General features: G+C 36.3%; 4 protein-coding genes across 8 annotated transcripts in view; 3 read left to right on the top strand and 1 right to left on the bottom strand.

The window, feature by feature from the left end:
- LOC105164759 (TOM1-like protein 2) overlaps positions 1-4,363 on the top strand; it is a 6,758-nt gene extending 2,395 nt beyond the window's left edge. The window contains exons 6-10 of the mRNA XM_011083513.2: positions 594-675; positions 977-1,062; positions 1,800-1,991; positions 2,709-3,172; positions 3,501-4,363. Of these exons, the coding sequence (XP_011081815.1) occupies positions 594-675; positions 977-1,062; positions 1,800-1,991; positions 2,709-3,172; positions 3,501-4,078 (1,402 nt within the window). The 3' untranslated portion in view covers positions 4,079-4,363. The remainder of the gene's footprint in view (positions 1-593; positions 676-976; positions 1,063-1,799; positions 1,992-2,708; positions 3,173-3,500) is intronic.
- On the top strand, positions 5,099-9,044 carry LOC105164758 (protein PEROXIN-4). Of its 5 annotated transcripts, XR_002287291.1 has the most exons (8): positions 5,099-5,254; positions 5,439-5,506; positions 6,235-6,354; positions 6,448-6,576; positions 7,586-7,715; positions 8,353-8,437; positions 8,735-8,821; positions 8,903-9,044. XR_002287291.1 is itself a non-coding variant. In XM_011083510.2 (7 exons), exons 2-7 carry the CDS (start codon positions 5,501-5,503, stop codon positions 8,751-8,753), a joined length of 489 nt encoding a protein of 162 aa, XP_011081812.1. In that variant the 5' UTR covers positions 5,099-5,254; positions 5,439-5,500; the 3' UTR covers positions 8,754-8,894. The 5 variants fall into 5 exon arrangements, 4 of the variants coding, with proteins under 4 accessions (XP_011081812.1, XP_020550396.1, XP_011081811.1 ...); XM_011083510.2 differs by lacking the exon at positions 8,903-9,044 and having other exon boundaries at positions 8,735-8,894; XM_011083509.2 differs by lacking the exon at positions 8,903-9,044 and having other exon boundaries at positions 5,108-5,254; positions 5,334-5,506; positions 8,735-8,894.
- On the bottom strand, positions 9,014-13,252 carry LOC105164757 (putative esterase YitV). The gene is made up of 13 exons (XM_011083508.2): positions 12,914-13,252; positions 11,985-12,061; positions 11,825-11,905; positions 11,346-11,474; positions 11,178-11,264; positions 11,028-11,081; positions 10,772-10,862; positions 10,631-10,701; positions 10,491-10,560; positions 10,291-10,343; positions 9,970-10,063; positions 9,765-9,862; positions 9,014-9,222 (listed from the first exon to the last, which is right to left on the bottom strand). The coding sequence occupies exons 1-13, from the start codon at positions 13,149-13,151 to the stop codon at positions 9,133-9,135; spliced, it is 1,233 nt and encodes a 410-aa protein (XP_011081810.1). The 5' UTR covers positions 13,152-13,252; the 3' UTR covers positions 9,014-9,132.
- LOC105164756 (L-gulonolactone oxidase 3-like) lies at positions 14,983-18,348 on the top strand. Its single transcript, XM_011083507.2, has 3 exons — positions 14,983-15,774; positions 17,036-17,291; positions 17,379-18,348. The coding sequence occupies exons 1-3, from the start codon at positions 15,094-15,096 to the stop codon at positions 18,194-18,196; spliced, it is 1,755 nt and encodes a 584-aa protein (XP_011081809.1). The 5' UTR covers positions 14,983-15,093; the 3' UTR covers positions 18,197-18,348.

Raw genomic sequence — 19,351 nt, 5'->3', positions numbered from 1 at the left:
TTGACTTTCTTTGTTTCACCTTGTATAAAAAGGCATGTAAATAGTCGAAAACTTAGTTGTTAATCGGTCTTTTGGTACCGTGATGCTTCTCTGCAGATGATTTATGCATTGAGCTTCTGCAGGGTGGAGAAATGACACATATTAGGAACCTATGTGAAAGGTGCTTGAATAATGAATAGGGATTTGAGTATCTTGCAGAAAATGACAAAGATAAAAAACTAATGGGTCAAGACCTGATCTTCACAAATATCTCCTAATATCTTGTTCGATGAAGACAACGGCTGTTAGCAGAAAGTTATAGTCTTGGCGTTTCTCCATTTCCAACTTTTACATGGTTATGATGTTTCAGAGAGTTTAGCATTGAACTTGTGAATCTATATACGCATTACATCTGGTGGCTGTTAAGGGATGACCCTTTCATGTGATATAATGTCATCGTTTCTGTTTTACCCTCTGTCATGAAGCAAGTCGCTTTCATTGTTTCACTTGGTGAATGTGAAATTAGGAACTGCATGCAGTACTGGTCTTATAAATATAGCTGTACCTTTAGATAGTTATGCAATTCTCGTTTTGCTGGCTGCCTTTTCTTTCAGTTTGACAGAACTTCAAAATGCACGTGGTATCATGGATGTCCTTGCCGAAATGCTGAGTGCTTTAGATCCTGGTAACAAAGAGGTACAATCATGTTATAGAATGGAAAACTTTATGATCAAGTGCTGCTTGAATAGTATTCCTAGCAAGAAAGTACTTCTGGGGGGGGGGAGTCATTTTGTTGTTTCCTTATGGAAAATCAATCTGAACAAATTTGGGGATTGAAATATGACATTCTAGAAGATTGCTGGGTACACTTTTCTGCTGTTATGGAAATGTAGCCATCCTACTTATATTGGTATTGTTTTATCCCTCAATAGCGCTACAAAATTTTGCAGTGGGTTAGAGCTTCAGATATCAAATTTATTTCGTTTTTGTGTAGCAGGGACTCAAGCAGGAGGTAATTGTTGATCTCGTCGAACAGTGCCGTACCTACAAGCAAAGAGTGGTACACCTTGTTAACTCGACTTCGTAAGGCCTTGTTTACTTCCTCTCCTAATTTTGTATATTTGCTTGGTTGCTATTTTAAATCCACCTTGTTATTTTTATCTGTTCTTATTTTTATGGATTAGACTAAAATGATGTCTTGAGATAATATTCTGAACCTCGTATATAACAGTCTGATACAGATATGGCCTCTAATAATTGGTGAAGGATGTTACTTTCGTTTCTTGTTTATTTGTTTATTTATCTGCTCCCTATTTTATTCTTCAACTGTCTTTGAGGCGAACTGGGAGTTGTCATGTTGGACTTCTTTTACTGTATTATTCGGGTCTAGCTTTGTCCAAACTCACCAGGTAGTTGGGGTGAACCTTTGTTAGGTTATTGTGCGTATTTGAAATACTTATTTTTTAATGGACATTACTACTGGTTAAATTAAGAAAATTTGTGTTAGATTAGCCAGATTTCAAACCACAAATTTGTTTCCCGGAAAAGCAATGCTATGTGAATGCACTTCATTTTGCGGAAAGATTGAATTTCAGCTTTTACTGCTTGAGAATCTTCTTTAATTAGAATACCGATTGAGTTCAAACTAGGTTCTGTCCTGCAAAGTGTTGCTAGATCCTCATGCAGTTTTGAATATGTAGCGCTTTATCACGACATGCTCCTGCAGCTGCACTTTTGTATTGCAATGATTATAGATGTGTTTGTCCAGCAGCTTATACCATGTTAACTATTGTGCTTTCTGTTTATGTTTCCTTATTAAGGGATGAATCACTATTATGCCAAGGACTAGCACTGAACGATGACTTGCAACGTGTACTGGCTAAGCATGAATCGATTGCCTCTGGAACTGCCTCTACTCCATTGGAGAAGCCAAAACCTGAACCTGCTAAGTCTTTGGTTGCTGTTGATGCACCTCTTATTGATACTGGTGATAGCAAACAATCGGACAAAGGGTAAACTTTGATTCTGCTATTTAACTCATGAACATATTAATATTGGAGTTGCCCTCTTGTTTGATGTTTTCTGTTATTACCTGCTAGGATATTTCGTAATATAGCTAGGTTTAACTTAACCCTAAACTGCTCAAGTATTCTTATTGGGTTCTGCACATGTAACCTTGAAGCTGAAGGGAGGATGAAGAAAACTGCTGTAGAGAATCTATCAACTGCTTCAGCATTTCTTTGCTCGAAGTTATTGTCTAAACATATTAAATTTCTTTCTGAGAGCCAAAATAGGTTCTTGTGGCTTGTTTGATTGGTTAGTGTCACTCTGTGGACAGACTTTTAATTTTAACTAACCCTCTTCCCTTCTCAGAGATGAAACGTGGGAAGTAGGACCCGTTTATTTTCCCATTCTCATTTCCCAATTTCATCTATCTGAGACAAGCAATATATGTTGTTTCTATGTGTCTATAACTTAAAATATATTCATGATGTCTGCACCTCATTCATTACCGTACTTGTGTGTGTTTGAGATACAGCAACATATTTATGCATAGCTTTTTAACACATTTGCTTAATGTCATATCTTGATTTTTCTTTATCACTTTAAACTCGTTATTCCATTGTGTTTCAGATTATACACAATATCATTTTCTGCATTTTATATATTTTCTTGAAATTATGAGAGAAGCCATATGCTGTCGCTTTAGATGCATATTTCTTTTGCAGATCTACATCCAGTGCTAGCTTAGGGACGCAGTTATTGCTCCCTGCTCCTCCAACAACTAATGGTCCGGTGATGACTCCGACAAAGGCTGACCCTAAGATAGATCTTTTGAGTGGAGATGACTTCAACTCACCAACAGCTAATTCACTGGCATTGGTTCCTGTGGGACAGCCTCAGCCAGCAAGCCCTGTTGCATCTCCGCAGAATGCTCTTGCTCTTGTCGACATGTTTTCAGAGAGTAGTAATAATCAACGATTGAACTCCACCGGACAAGCACATTCTTCATCTGTCCAATTTCAGCAACAAACAAATTTCAATTCCCAACAACCTTCATTATACCCTAACGGAAGTGTTTCTGGTCCTATGCAACCTCAACATGAACAGTCACTTTACTCGCAAGGTTCTGCTTCTGCCTGGAATGGACAGATGACCCAGCAACAGCAGCCACCACCCTCACCAGTTTATGGTGCATGTCTACTTAATTTTTTGTTTAATGTTATTCTTTTTGGTTTAATAAATTCAGTTTTGGTATTCAGTGATTTAGCAGTTTGCGGCCTACCCCTAGCCCCCTCTGGCCAAAGGAAGGAAAAAAATCAATAACTAAAAGAGAAAGAAAAAGGAAAACAATTATATAAAGTCTTACAAAAATGATGTTGCATTGTTCATTCTAAAACAAAGTGCAAAATCTTTTCTATTGTACGATGTGACAATGTTTTCTTTGTTACCTATGTGCCTGGAATTCGTATCAAGCGTCAAGTGATTGACTATACTATTTTTTCAATTTTGTTTGGTAGGTGCTCAAAGTAGCAGTAGCCTCCCCCCTCCGCCATGGGAAGCTCAACTAGACAGCAGCAGTCAGCCTGCTGTTAACCTGCCTCAACATATGCAGGTTACTCAAGTTGAGGTTGGTAGCAACCAGCCATCGCCAAGTGGAACATATTTTCCAGGACCACAAAATGTGGTAAATGACCAGGTAGTAGGAGCGTACAACGGTGGGCATCTTACAGCAATTAACAACCCAGCGATGCCAAGTAACCAAATGGGGGGCTTGCATTCTCATCCCGTTGTTATGTATCCTCAGCCGATGCAATCTGGGCCGATTGGTTATATGTACCCTCAGCAGATGTACGGCGCTCAAATGGCTGGTTATGGTTATGGCTACGGCTATGGCCAAGTTCCACAACAAAATGCTCAATTCCTTCAGCAAAGCATGTATGGGTTGTCTGTGAGGGACGATACGGGGCTGAGAAATTCTTCCTACTCAGTTTCCACTTCTTCCTATGTGCCTGCTGGAAAGCCTTCCAAGCCAGAAGACAAGCTATTTGGAGACCTTGTTGACATCTCTAAATTCAAAGCAGCAAAGACCAAATAAGGGAGAAGCGGGAGCAGGGGAAGATGGCATGCTTTGTGTCGGCCATTGTTGTTTTGTATGCTAGTTGGTGGCCGAGCTTAGTTTCTGGTTTTCTTTTTGAGGGTATATTTGAGTACGATATGTTCTTCGCCTTCACTTATGTGTGTTGTCTGCATTTTTCTTCATTTCTCTTTTGCTTTTTGTTTCTTTTTATTTTTTTGGCGATTGTTCTCTCGTTAGAATCATGTACATTTCATGTAGAAAGGAAACTCGCACCAAAGAAAGGGAAAAAACATTTTTTTTTTCTTTTTGGGTTCTAAAATTACTTTCGTTTTGTGGCTAGCGTTACACGTCAATATATGTGTGTACAAAGTCGGAATGTATAATATCAGAATTTTCAGCAAAACTACGTAAGAAAAGCATACGAGAATTTTGAGTGAATTAATTTATGTATTATAGGGATAATTACACTCTTATCTGCTGAAATTTGATATAATTATACGAAAATTTTATGTGATCTGGAGAATTTTATTTAATGTTTGTTTTTATGAAACAAATATATTTTTTCATTAGTTAAAATTTATTGAATGCGTTGATATTAGCAATATTGCAGGTCAAATTAGATCATTTATTATAAATATTTCATCACATGTAATAATGTATTACTAATAAAAATAGTTTGGTTAAAAGAAGATTAGTTTACCTATAATTAGTTTATAGTAAGTCAATCATGACAACTATAGACGTCAATATGAATTTTTTATTAATATCAATAAATTCAATTTCGTTAAATAAAAATGGATATTGAGAGAATTAAATATAATTATTTAAATTATAGAGATGTAAGTATGTAGTAAGTGTGATAGGAGGCGTGGATGTAACTATTTCTATATTATAAGAAAGTAAATTTTAAATAAAAATAGGACGCAACTTGACATAGAATCTGTTTAATATTTCCTACTCTGCAGCCGCGCCAAGGACCAGCGGAAGGCTGTCGCTCATGCGGTCAACAAAGTTAAATACCCTGGAAAATACGGTGCACCGCGGTACACTGGATCACTTATAAAGTCCCCCACCGTACCCAAACTTTTCTTCTCTGTATCTGTCATTGTATCTGAAGTTCGTAACTGATCTTTCCTGATCTTCTTTCTCTCTCTATCCGCATAAACTTGTCTAATTAGGACAGCGCGATTTCCGGTGAGTTTCTAATCTCTCATTTCCATCAATTCTAAATTCTGTAAACACCTCTATCTTCTTTTCTTATTCGATCTTTTAGGAATCTGAAGTATCCGTTGTGCTTTTCGAGAAAATCTCAATTCTCGGTTACTGGGGATGGCGGTAATAAATTTTACTGCTTTTCTAATGAAAAGAAAATTTCTAGTTAATTGATGCAGTTCGGAATTGAGTACTGACGTGAATTGATCGCGAAAATTAGAGCAGAAAATGCAGGTCTGTATTCATTTATTCTTCTCTTTTGTCGCGGGTTTGTCATGATTTTGTTTTTCACTACTGATTGTTCGATTTCTTTATCTGACTGGAAAATACTCTTTGCTTTTGTTTGTTGGATGTGTTAACATTTGTGGAATTTATTGTTTGAGAGAAGAACGATGCTATTATCTTATGCTTGGTTCATTGCCTAAAATTATGCTTTATGCTAGGGTTTTAAAACATTGCATTCTGCTCAATTTTCTACCTTTGTTTGGATGAGAAAGCTCGTCCAGTAATTTTTCAGTGTCACTTGTAATCTGTCTGTTTTTTCAAACTTGAGTTTTAACATGCGTGATGCAAAGGATATGTGGAGGCGATAAATTCCAGTCATTAGAAGGGATAACATGCGTGCAGTTTATAGTTATGCTCTATGTTCTATACTGAATTGGTAGATTGCAAATTAAGTTTTGAAAATGTAAATGTAAAATCTAATCCATGTGAACTGAGAATGAACGCATAGGTTATACAATTATGAAGTGAGACAAGCAAGATTATCATTATTTAAAACGTGGATTGATTGAATTAAAAAGGAAAGCCTTTAATTTTTTTATTTAGTTTAAAAAGTTAAGTTCAGATTAAATATGCGGGCATGTGGTAACTTTTCGAAAGGCTTCTATGCTTTACAAATGACTTAAAAAGATTCTCTACTGCATTATGTGTTCAAAATTGATAAGTGCTTGGGGAACTAGGCATCAAGGGCAAGGCTTTTTAAGGAATACAAAGAAGTGCAAAGAGAAAAAGTAGCAGATCCTGATATTCAACTTGTTTGCGATGATTCTAACATATTTAAGTGGACAGCTCTTATAAAGGTAAGGCTTGTTGTTTCTAATGCCATTCTGTGAGACATTTTTTTTCCTGGGAGCACTTCATTATAACTAGTTGCTTCATTCCATGATGTGTAGGGGCCATCTGAAACTCCTTATGATGGTGGAGTTTTCCAACTTGCTTTTTCTGTCCCTGAGCAGTATCCTCTACAGCCTCCTCAAGTTCGGTTCCTGACCAAAATATTCCATCCCAATGTACATTTCAAGGTAATGAATGTCTTTCCGAGTCATTCTTTTTCTGTTATATTACCTCACATTTGATCTTTCTTTTCTCTTATGTTATCCTCACAATTAACATTGTACAATATAAAAGATTGAAATACGTTCACTTTCTAGTGTAAAGAAGTTCCGTTTGCTGCACATATCTGTATCAAATATAAGTGCACAATCTATTTGATGGAACTAGATGAGTACTGAAAATTGATAAAGTGGAGTGCCTGATGAGAACTGAAGTGAAATTTACTCAAGGATGAGCTGCTTATGAATCTTCGTGTTGGCTATCTTTTACTTGGCACCAGTTGACCGAGTAAATTTTTGAACAACAATTTGAAATGGATGATGTGTTTTTGAGTGAAGAAAATCATAATGCTTTTAGATCCCAACGGACTTGTGCAATCTTTCAAGTCTAAAACATATCTGCTGTGAGTTTTGCATTTTGAAAATCATCTGGGCTTATGGTCAATACTAATATAATGTTTTGAATGCATGCTAATTTATATGCTGTTAGTGATCAAGCAAAGGATCCAACTTATGTGATAGCTTGTAAAGAAGTTAAAGACATTTGTCCATCTGCCTGTGGACATTAATGAATGGATGTAGTACACAGACAACTTGAATGGTCCCACAGGATGCATGTTCTGCTGTACCATAAACTCCAGTATGTCAATGCCTTTATACCTGGTTCTCAGGCTGGTGCCGTCAAGCAGGGGGGATACATCTCATGTCTTCCCCAAGAGAGATACTGAACCTCATCGATCCATTTCTAGTTTATATGGGACAAGCCATGCTTAAGGTCACCGGAATTTTCTATTGTTTTTCACTATAAACTTATACAGTAACCATGGACCGCGTGAAATGAATTTGTTTGTTTGTTTTTGTTGCTCCTGTTTCCCCCCTCCAGTTTTTCAATTGGACAAACTTCTTTTGCTCTATTTTGAGATTAATATGAAAAGTTTATTTTGGGTATTTATTATTGACACCGTCCTTCATTATGCAGACAGGTGAGATTTGCCTTGATATCTTGAAGAATGCTTGGAGTCCGGCTTGGACGCTGCAATCAGTGTGCAGGGCTATAATTGCGTTGATGGCTCATCCGGAGCCTGATAGCCCACTGAACTGTGATTCAGGTATTGTTATTTGTGGATCCTTTGTCAACCTGACATGTCTTCTGCTTGGTTTTGGCACCTCATACATAGCTTTAATAAATCTTTGAAGTTCAAAAAACAAACAATGTACTCTTAAATAATATGAAATTAGACTATTCCATTGCCAAAATTTAACCATGGCCATCTAATTTGTCACAGTGGAGAGAATAGGAACTGGGATGGTGGGTTCTCTTTTGTGGGGTGAAGTGGGGTGGGCTCATGACTGTCCTGATCTTTAATCCAAACTATGCTGAAGCCTACAGATTTGAGACAAACTATGTTTACTGTCTTCCTTCCTCATTGTCTGTTGAAAAAGAAAGTAAAAACAAACTATTACAACTGCAATGTTCAACTTCAAACGAGGCAGGGGATCTCATAAAATTAAGGAAGAGATGAGAAAAAGAAAAATGAAATTTGTGGTACTGATATAGGCTACAAATTCAGGGAAGGTATGGTGTATGCTGCAATCTCCTTGAGAAATTATTTTTTCCTTGTCAATTGCAGCAACCACACACTTAGCAAACTCTACTTCTTTCATCTACGTGATTTCATAGTCTTGAGGTGAAGCTGAGCTTCCGTTGCTTTCCAATTGAACTGAGGCTTCCTTGTATTTGCCCAGGCAACCTTCTCCGATCTGGCGATATCAGAGGATACCAGTCCATGGCCAGGATGTATACCAGACTTGCTGCTATGCCCAAGAAGGGGTAATAGCCATGGGTTCTTTTGCTCGCAGAGTTTGGGTCTGAGTTGGTTTTTTCTTGGATCTATTTTATTCAAGATGTTAGTCTGCACAATCTGACGCAAACAAACAGACTGAAATGCTGCGTTTCACCCATCTGCTTTACCATGCGTTAGTAATGCACTTACAATATCTGATGAAATATGGATTGCATGAATTATATTTTTCATGACTGTATGAAAAAATCGTCTTTGATGACCTTCTGCAAAGCATTTTTAGCTCCTTTATTGTTTAATCATTTGTGACTCTGCTTGATTTGAAGGGAGCTAGTTTTTCGCTGAATCTGGAGACGGTAGCGTTTCTCTGTGCTCCCGACTGCTACAGATATAAGTTTACTTTTTCTATGAAGGTAATAACTTAATGACTAAGCCACTTTTTGACACCGATAATTCGAGATTGCAAATTTTATATAATTCAAAATTCGATACAGAAACCAGGCGTTCGAGATTGCAAATTAAGATTGATATTGTGAGAGATTATTATTGATTTGGGAATACTAAGGTACAGCGCCGAGCAATTCAATTCAAGTGCGACTTTTGACTTTGATGGATAATCTTTATTCCTTTCCAAAGAGTAAAATTTACAGTAGCATGCAGTTTAAGTTTTAGAGCATGATTTGGTAGTACACAGAAATGCATTGTTTATCGATGAATGTTACCCTCATGGGGCAAGGTGTTGATCAAACCAGTCACTGGCTTGTTTAACCATCAAAGGTGTCATCTGATGTCCAATCCCCGGTTGGGCTACCAGCTGAAAACAAGCAATTAGTTAGAGGCAACAAAAGTTGAGGATTCCGATAATATGACAATTGTGCATTTGCTACTCTATTTCATGTATGGGGAAATCCAACAGAAGAGGAAAAAAATAAAACGATAGCCTGGTTGACAACATGTGTTATTGGGATTCTCGCTCATAAGAGTCGTGAGGTCCACATGCAGCTCTTGTAGTAATCAGTCATAAGACTTTCTATTGGCAAGTGCAAAGTTTTTCGCTTGATTTTTGGTGACTATGGAAACTATGCTCTTATATTTTGCCCATCCACTTTCAATACCAATGGTGTTTTGTTTGTCTGTTGGTGTGGGTGTATGTGGGATCTGTGCATGCATGCGCCCCTTAGTCTTGTTTCTTTCTTTCTTTTTCTTTTTGATCTTTACAGTGTGTGTGTGCGTGCGCGTGACACAGAGGGAGAGAGAAGGGGGGGGGGGGGGGGGGGGGGGGATTCATTTCACAGGGGTCGTGTGTGCTTATGCGTGTGTTGTTGGCAGGGAATAGGGAGTAGTACTACTTCGCACCTTAAAGTTTTCAATCGAAACGGCTTTTTCATAAGCCTTACTTGCTCTTGATTCTGGATGTTCCAATCCACCCAAGGGGCAACGAGGGTCTTCTTTGCCTAAAATTTGCATGTGCTAGTTTCAGCCTAACTGTGTTACTTCTTTCCGAGAAAAAAGTGGTAACGTGCATAAATCTTGACTACTGAAGTGGAATTAGTGCGCATACCATTCAAAATGAGCAGAGGACGTGGGGCAATAGCAGGAACTGTGTAAGGTGAATCAAAGTGAGAAGCCAAACCAGGAGCTATCCTGTCCCACACCTGTTAAAAGTGTAAATGCTTTTGTAGCTTAAAGTTCCGGGTACAGAGCAGAGACAAAGAAGATGATAAGTGTCTCTGACCATCCTTGTGATAAATCAGTAGCAATTCGCAGAATATCAGAAAGGCTTGGATATTGTACAATATTTAGTGGTTTGGTCGCAGTAATGGCATTTAGCTAGATAAACCAAATAACATCAGACAGAGATGAGAGCAAAACTAACACTAACCTTCTCCACCACTTCTTTATCGATTGCACTTTTTCCAAGATCAATTCTTGCTTCTGAAATCCAAGACGACAACAATCATCCATACATTTATGACCTCCCAACATTCTTTCAACAACCAAATATACAATATATGAATTTTGTTCTAGATAAACCAATCCATATAGGTACAAGAGATTCATCTAATCATATCCATGTCTCACCTTCAAATACAGCCTTAATGCTGTCAACCCGAGCTTGCCACTTGTCATGTTCAATAGCCCATTTAAACCCCTAAAAGTATTGCACAAAAAGTGAGAGTACATATACTCTTGTACAAATCAATTCACATCATAACACCTACCTGAACACCAATTATAGGCGCAGCCACCGAATAGCGAGTATCAGCAGCAGCACCAAACCATGCGGAGTATCATGTTAAGAGTTGCACGTTTAAGAAATATTGATTCTTACATAATATCATCTTAGAGGGAATTGACCTCACCTCCAAGTGATTCGCCGGTAATTCCTATCCTTGAAGGATCCACATCCTCCCTTTGTGTAAGATGATCCGCCAATTTTATTAAGTCCCAAACCTGACAATAAGTTTGTGCATGCATGTTAAATATCGTCTCAGTTCAGGACAGAATTTGGTTCATCAGTCTCTCAAATACATCAAGACAAAATAGGAACAGTAAGATGGTAGCATACTAGGATCCTTCAAAGGTTTCTAGAACAAAGTGCAGAAATGGCAACAGTACCGTGTCAAATATGAAAGGCATCGTATCGCCTTTTTTCCACGATGACACCAGAGCCTGCATTACAACAACTATAAATCCATCATGTGTTTCTGCGAACCTTTAAATTTCATTATCATGTCAAATAAGCAAAGATAAAGATCCAAAGCGCACATCTCGGTAAGTTGTCAAGTTTCTTGCACGCTCTCCATGGTAGCGAGAATCAATTGCTACAGCAATATAACCCCTTGAAGCATATGCCTGAACCATTGAAAAACATGCATGGATCAAGCTAGAGTACTGGTTAAGGCCTATGCATCTGAAAATACAACCATCCGATACCTCAAGTAAAGGCCGCAACCACTCTTTACATTTATGCGTACTATGCAAGAAAACAATTACGGGCCTTCTCTTCAGATTGTTTTCTTTCAATTTCAATAGCAGAACAGGCAAGCGCCCTTGCTCCCCTGCCTGGTCAGGAGTTTTTTTGCACAAATGCAATTAAGTTAAGAAATATAAATATCAGTGTATCACATGCATAAAAATAGTGATCTGCACAGCAAGACAAGCACAATCGGAGATGAAACAATATTTGTGGAAGTGAATTTTGCTATGATTGCCATCAGTAGCATCTAGTACCTGGGAAATCTGGAAATAGGTGGGATGTGATATTTCGATAAGTTATGAATTTATCCATTTAAACCCACAATAAACTCTCATTTTCTTATGAAATTGAACTTTGGAAAATATGTTGTGCAGGATATTTGGAGTGCTGATTCTCAAATTTCCTGTTACAGATAAGGGAAAAGCAACATTAATACCTCAGTTGTCAGGTAAAAGTTCTCCTCTTGAAGACGTTCCTTAAAATTTGGAATCTCTTTCTTCGGACAAGACTCCATTGCCTGTATGTTTGACCAAAGGGCTGATGTATGAATGATAGCTTCTAGAAAAGAAAAATGGAATTCTAAAGCAGCTTTCGACCTCACTGAAGGTTGGCTTAGGCGTTTCTTGATATAATGGATCTCGTACAGGTTGCGCAGGTTCAACAGAAAGAGGAACTACAGAAATTCAGTGAATATATTTACTTTGTGCATGATGTTTAGGTCGAAAAATGCTCATTTCACCTTAACTAGGCACATGTACACATTACAACAAAAATGTCCTAACAACATATGAAGCCTGGATTTCTAAGTAGCGTTAATGACCATTTTTTATGAAGCTAATGAAAATGTCGAAGTGGTTCTTAAAAGGAACAGTAAAGTGACACCGTTTAACCCCTCTTTTCTCATGTTATTTTATTGGAGGCTGGACTCTCTATAAATCTACAGTAAAAGTCCCGCCACACACAAATCCGATTAATATTTCATTCGTAAATACATAAAACCACCGCAGGCAAAGTACAAATACTTCCAACAAAATGTTCCTTTCTCCTTCTCCTCTACCGGGAAAAATGCAAGCATTACAAATGAGCAAATTACCCATATGAAAAATAAATACCAGTTTAACTTCTTGTGATTTTTAAAATACAATAATTTACTTCCTTGTGTTTTTTAAAATGGAGAAATTTACCTCTTGAGAAATGGAGGTATTGCTTCATTTTTTTTAAATATTGGGATAAATTGTTATATACTTTTATTATAAACGGTAAATTTGCTCATTTTGAATATGCAAATTGCTGTTCGCCAGCTCTGACCTAATATACCACTCCTAGGAGTCTTCACTCCAATCAACAACAGACTCAAATCAAGTCAACATCTGAACAAAATCCAACACACACGGCGGCCGAAACTGATAAAAGTTAACTAGCACAATTCCCCCACACAATCACAAATACAAAAAAAGCAAAAACAAAAACAATTAAATCAATACACACAGCAAATTATGAGCAGGCGCGTAAATAATGAGCAAACCTTGAGCAGTTCTACGATTGCGTAGGAGTTGCAGAAACTCGGAGCGAATTTTCGCGGCGTCGTCGGAATATTCCATCCTGGAATCAGCTGATGCGAGGGATCCTGGAGTGGTTGTGGAGTCGGTGCTCTTGGCCTTGGGTTTTAAATTGAAGTAATAGCTGGCAGTGGCAGTGGCAGTTGAGAGTGCATGGGCCCGCACGTGCGGCAGGGCGTTCGTCACGCGAGGCAGCACCACCATGATTGCCCCCACTATGGATAAGAAAATGGTCACAGCGGTGAACGCTTTCTTTTCTTTTAACCATTACTTTTGTTTTCATGAAAAATCAATTGAAAAAACACGCTTTTTAAAATTTGGACTTGTACATATACATAAAACTTTGTTTTACATTTGCAATTTTTAATCTTAGACGTTATTACATTATTCTAAGTAAGGAGGCGGGCCCCCACTATGTATAAGAAAATGCTATTAGCCGTGAACGCTTTCTTTTCTTTTGGCCATTACTTCAGTTTTCATTAAAAATCAAATGAAAAACACACTTTCTAAAATTTGGACTTGTACATATACATAAAACTTTGGTTTACTTTGAAAATTTTTAATCTTAGACGTAGTTACATTATTTTAGTTAAGGAGCGGGCCCCACTATGGATAAGAAAACGTTAATAGCGGTAAACGCTTTCTTTTCTTTTGGCCATTACTTCAGATTTCATGAAAAATCAAATGAAAAGCGCGCTTTCTAAAATTTGGACTTGTACATATACATAAAAAAACTTTGTTTTACTTTTGCAATTTTTAATCTTAGACGCAATTACATTATTCTAATTAAGGAGGCGGAGTAGCGTAATTGAAATTGCTTGAGTGTGATATTTTGTTTTATATGATGGTCGAGTGTTTGATTATTGAGAATTTTTTTTTATTTAAATTAAGTTTGATCAAACAAAATAAATTACATGATAAATGTAATGCATGTGTCGTATTGTATTAGTGGTGGGTCGTCTATTAGATCCAAGAAGTTGCTACTTTATAGGGGTTGGTCATGAGGGGCTATTGTTGAGGGGGTTGCAGATGTACTAAAGTTTGGGAGGGGGCTGTCCGCATGTATAATTGAGTTGAGAAGAGAATAATTTAGAAAGAAAATAATAATTTTAGTATATCGTTGTAATATTTCGTATACCGTTATAAATGTATAATAAAACGAGTAATCAAAACTTTCTAAATTAACCATTTATAGTGAATGGAATATGAGATAGAAAATTCAATCCGTCGAAGGCATTTGAATCCCGTAGTCTTCTCCTTCTCATCACAAGTTTTGAACTTGGAATCTTGAAGGAGTGTGTGCACGCTTAAAATTGGTCCTCCTTCAATATATTTACATTTCTTATGCTAAAATGACGTGGTATGTCATGTATATAAAAACTTATATTATTTTATATTTCAATAATATTTTATAAATATGATACATATATTAAATATAATTCAAAATGCTTAGACTGGGCGAGATGTACGGAGAGTGTCTATGAAGTAGGGAATATGACAATTAATTTTTTTAGATATAATTGTAATTTCGTCATAAGTACGTAATACTAAAATTAATAAGATTATATACCGATTTTCAAAGGGGACTTTGTGTGGAGGGTTCGATACAAGGCCGATCAAATGAAGTACTTGATTTTTTTTAGAGATGGACATGATAAATAATTAAATGTAAATTGGTTTCATCAATTGGCATGCATAGCTTGCCAACTGCAGCTACTTAATTTATGCAAGGAAACAGTGCAACATAGCTTAATTATACTTTATGCAAATTAGAAACATTGAGAATAACTTGAAAGTGTTTTAAAGCACCTAAAATTTTCCAATATGTATAATTATTTTTGTTCAAACATAGAGTAATAGTGAAAAAATTTAAAAAACGTACACGTAATACTTTTTAATTTATGTATAGTTATTTTTGTTCAAGCATAAAATAACAATGAAAGTATGTAAAAGTATTTCAAAATACGAAACATGTTTCGACATATGTATAATTATTTTTGTACGAACATAGAATAACGAGGAACATAACTTAAATGTGTTTTAAAGCACGCAACACTTTCCAATATATGTATAGTTAGTTTGGTCTAAGAAATTAGTTTAAAAGGCATCCATTTTGCATGGGAAAGTACCTCATAGATTCTTGATCATGGCCAACAATTATTTCTTGACAATCCTATGCACCACTTTCATCGTAGTTGTGGGGGGTTCAGCCCTCATCCGGGCCATGCCACCACAAAACCCCATCCAATGCAACCAAACTGGCTGCATCCTCTACAACTCCTATGGCGTTTGGGATGACAGGAAAACCTGCCATGTCGCCGCCGCCGTCTACCCCACCACGGAAGAAGAGCTCCGGTTAGCAGTAGCCAATGCTAACAAGAACAAGCTCAAAGTAAAAGTTGTGTCCAAATTTTCACACACTATTCTGAAATTGGCCTGCCCCACGGCCCGGAATGGGAACGCTGTCCTGATAAGCACCGAGAGATACAACTCGAGTATCGTTGTGGATGTGGCTAATTTGGCCGTCACGGTGGATGCTGGTGTGGGGCTTCGGCCCCTGATTGATAGGGTGGAGGAGGAGGGGTTGAGCCTGGTGGCTGCAACGTATTGGGAGGGTGTCAGCATCGGTGGGGCGGTGAGCACGGGGGGTCACGGCAGCTCGTGGTGGGGCAAAGGCGGAGCAATTCATGATCATGTGATTGGTGTTAGATTAATAGTTCCAGGTAATGCATCAGAAGGTTTTGCAAGAGTTTTGGATTTGAAGGGTGATGATCCACTCCTTAATGCTGCAAGAGCGTCATTGGGAGTACTGGGAGTCATCTCTAAGGTAAGAATTACAATCCATTTAAGTACCATTTTAATCAAATGCAAAACTAAAACTATTAAAATTCTTACGTAAATCAAATTTGATTGAATCAAACCGATCACATAACAAGTATATATATACTTACTATTTGATTGGTTATTTTTTCAAAACTATACACCAATCACATGAAAAATGTATTGTGTTCGACATATAATTAGTTTAAGTCCAACTAAATCTTGTTTAAATATGAATTTTTCCTAAAACTAGTTTGTTTTCACTAAATAAGGGATAATTAAACTATTCTCCCTTGAGGCAAGGAAATTTGATCTAATTACACTCGAACCCCCTCAAATTTGAAAAATTACATCTACCTCTCCTAACACCATTATAAGTTGAAAAATCCTAACTTTACCAGGATAAATTACTCTTTACCTTCATTGTAATTTACATAAACCTCCCTTGAAATTTGTTCAAATAGCAGACACGTCCCTTAAGATTTGTCATATCACAATTGCCCCTTAAAAAAATATTTTATAACTAGACTCCTATAGTTTGATATTTATTATAATAAAATAATAATAATTATTAAACACTTAAAGGACTTTTAACTATAGACAAAATTAAACTTTTTAATTCAAATTTAACTTTATAATATTAAACATAGATTTGAATATCAGTTCGAATCATTATTTTTTCTCTTTCTAAATTATTGCTTACCTATATTATGTTTTTATTATCAAATGTAAGAAAATTCAAGTTAATTTTTAAAAGTTGGTTTGATATAAAAACTTACAAAATGCTTCATTGATGGAATTTTACTGACATAACCAATCTCATTAATTAATTTAGTTTTCCAAAAACAAGATAAAAGAATGTCAAATTGAAATATAAATAATATATTCAGTTGGATTTTTAAATTCAAAAATTATTTTGATTGAATTAATTTAGAATACACTTGTTAATTTTTATGAGATACGATTTTAAAATCTTTATCATAAGTCAGAAACATTGAACTTTTAAATCAAGTATGAATCAAAAATTTGAAACATGTTTTACCAGAGTCAAACTTTTTAGAGAAACTTTTATAGGACATTTAGACTAATAATTAATTAGAAATTCATCATTTTACTAAAATAATGATGCTGATAATATTGTAAAATGCTAATGCTGATAATGAATAGGGTAAATTACAATAAGTGTTTTGAAATTTAACTTAATTACTAATATCCGAAGAGAATTCGTTATAGTTTATCCTAAACTTTTGGAGGGTGTATCTACACAGGTGACGTTGTCACTGGAACGAGGGTTCAAGCGGAGCATAACGCTGAATTTCACGAACGACAATGGCATTGAGGATGAATTCATGGAACATGCTAAGAGGTACGAGTTTGGAGACATTCAATGGTACCCATCGAGATATAGAGCTGTGTATAGATACGATGATCGAGTACCTTTGGACACATCTGGAGATGGAGTGTATGATTTCATCGGATTTCGTCCCATTCTTGCTGTAATACCCGAGACAGTCAGAGCATTAGGTATACATGTTACTTCTTTCATTGGTATAGTTAGGTCGAACTTGATTTGGATAAAATTTTTCTTATGATCTTGCATTTTGGTGGCAGAAAAGGCCGCTGAGGCCACCAAAAACCAAAACCCGAAATGCATAATGGCAACCTTGTCCATTGCATATAGAAAGCTAATAGCCAATGGCTTGAAGAACAACTTAGTCTTCACAGGGTATCCAGTGATCGGACATCAAGGGAAAATGCAAACCTCAGGTTCTTGTCTCTACTCACCCCAAACAGACAAAGACAGCGTATGCGCATGGGATCCAAGAATCAAAGGCCTCTTCTTCTACGAATCCTCAGCAATACTCCCAGCGACAACCTTCGCCGATTTCATACGTGACGTGAAGAAACTTCGCAACATAAACCCCGATAACTTCTGTGGAGTCGACATGTACGACGGTTTCCTCATTCGTTTCATCTCTAAATCGGATGCATATTTAGGACAGGCGGAGGACTCAGTCGTGGTTGATTTCAACTATTACCGGGCAGACGAGGCCTCGACTCCCCGACTGAATGAAGATGTATTGGAAGAAGTGGAGCAGATGGCGTTTTTCAAGTATTCGGGTAAGCCTCATTGGGCCAAGAACAGGAAGCTGGATTTTGCTGGTGTGAAGGACAAGTACCCGAATTTTAGCAAGTTTATTGGAGCTAAGAATGTTCTTGATCCGGACAACATGTTTTCTAGTAAATGGTCTGATGAAGTACTGTTGGGGCAGGCGGAGAAAGTGAAAGAAGATGGATGTGCTCTTGAAGGGCAGTGTATTTGTTCGGAAGACCGACACTGCAGCCCTGGAAACGGCTACTATTGCCGAACAGGGCTTGTCTATAAGGAAGCTCGTGTTTGCAGATATTCTGGTTTTAGGTCCGGATAAAGTAATACCGGCCTATTCACCACCCTAAATTGGAACATGATCAATCATACACACTTTGCGAAATGCGACATTAAATATATATATATTCATTAGAGATGTGGTAATACAATTATATCTATTACCAAATGCCCATAAAAATTAAATGTCTTTTGTTTGGAAATAAAGATATCGTTAACAAATTTTGGGTGTGCGTGTGTCAACCTCATTTGATATTATAAATAAGTAAATTATTCTCTTGTGAAAAAATAAATAGCAATTTACCTATTTAAATAGGAAGATAAATTGTTTCATTTTAAAAAATATTAAAAAAAAATTACTATATATATATATATTTATAAGGGAATAGAAGGACAATGATTGTGATTGGAAGTATGAGAAAGGTGGCAATGGAGACTTAACCATCATTGTTTTCTTGGTCCTTTTTTCTATTATTTAACGTATAATTGGTCTAATGAATGGTCATACTCTGAATTAGGGGGAAAAGAATTTAATGTATAATTGATTCAAATTCAATTAAATTTGATTTGAATTAATTTTTTTAAAAAAAATATCATATACCGATTAATATTTGCATATATTTTTCAGAACAATAATTAACTCTCCTCCGTTCATTCAATTTTATCTTTATGTGGAGTTTTATCAATGGGTTAATTAGTAACCATACAAATATTTATAAAATAACGACGTCCTATATTAGACGTTTTTAGCACGAAATACAATCAGGGTATAAATCAAAACGGCCTTCAAACTACCAAAAATAAAATATAAATACATATATGAATAATAATAATCTACTGATCTTAAAATTTCCGTTAATATCAAATACTTACAACTTTACTATATTTCTCACTGATAGAAAAACGATCAGACACGCTATCAAGAAAATATATTATGTAACAATGTTTAATTGAAAAAAGCTGTTTTTCTTCTTTAAATCTTCACATACTTTTTCTTTTTAATTAATTTCTTCCTTTTATCGTTTCCTTTTCTTTTTCCTGAAAAAAGGAAAGAATCTACGCAACGTTGAAAAAGGAGAAGTACTCATCCCCACTTGTGGCTTCGTCAATGATATAAATATTTGAGTTAATTATACTTAAATTTTCTCTTAAAATTATAAGATAGATTATTTTTTTTATTTTTTTAAAATTATATTTA

The sequence above is a fragment of the Sesamum indicum genome, linkage group LG6 (genome assembly GCF_000512975.1).
Source record: "Sesamum indicum cultivar Zhongzhi No. 13 linkage group LG6, S_indicum_v1.0, whole genome shotgun sequence".
Lineage (NCBI taxonomy): Eukaryota > Viridiplantae > Streptophyta > Magnoliopsida > Lamiales > Pedaliaceae > Sesamum > Sesamum indicum.
The sequence above is the reverse complement of the archived record's forward strand: the minus strand, read 5'-3'. Positions and strand labels throughout refer to the sequence as shown.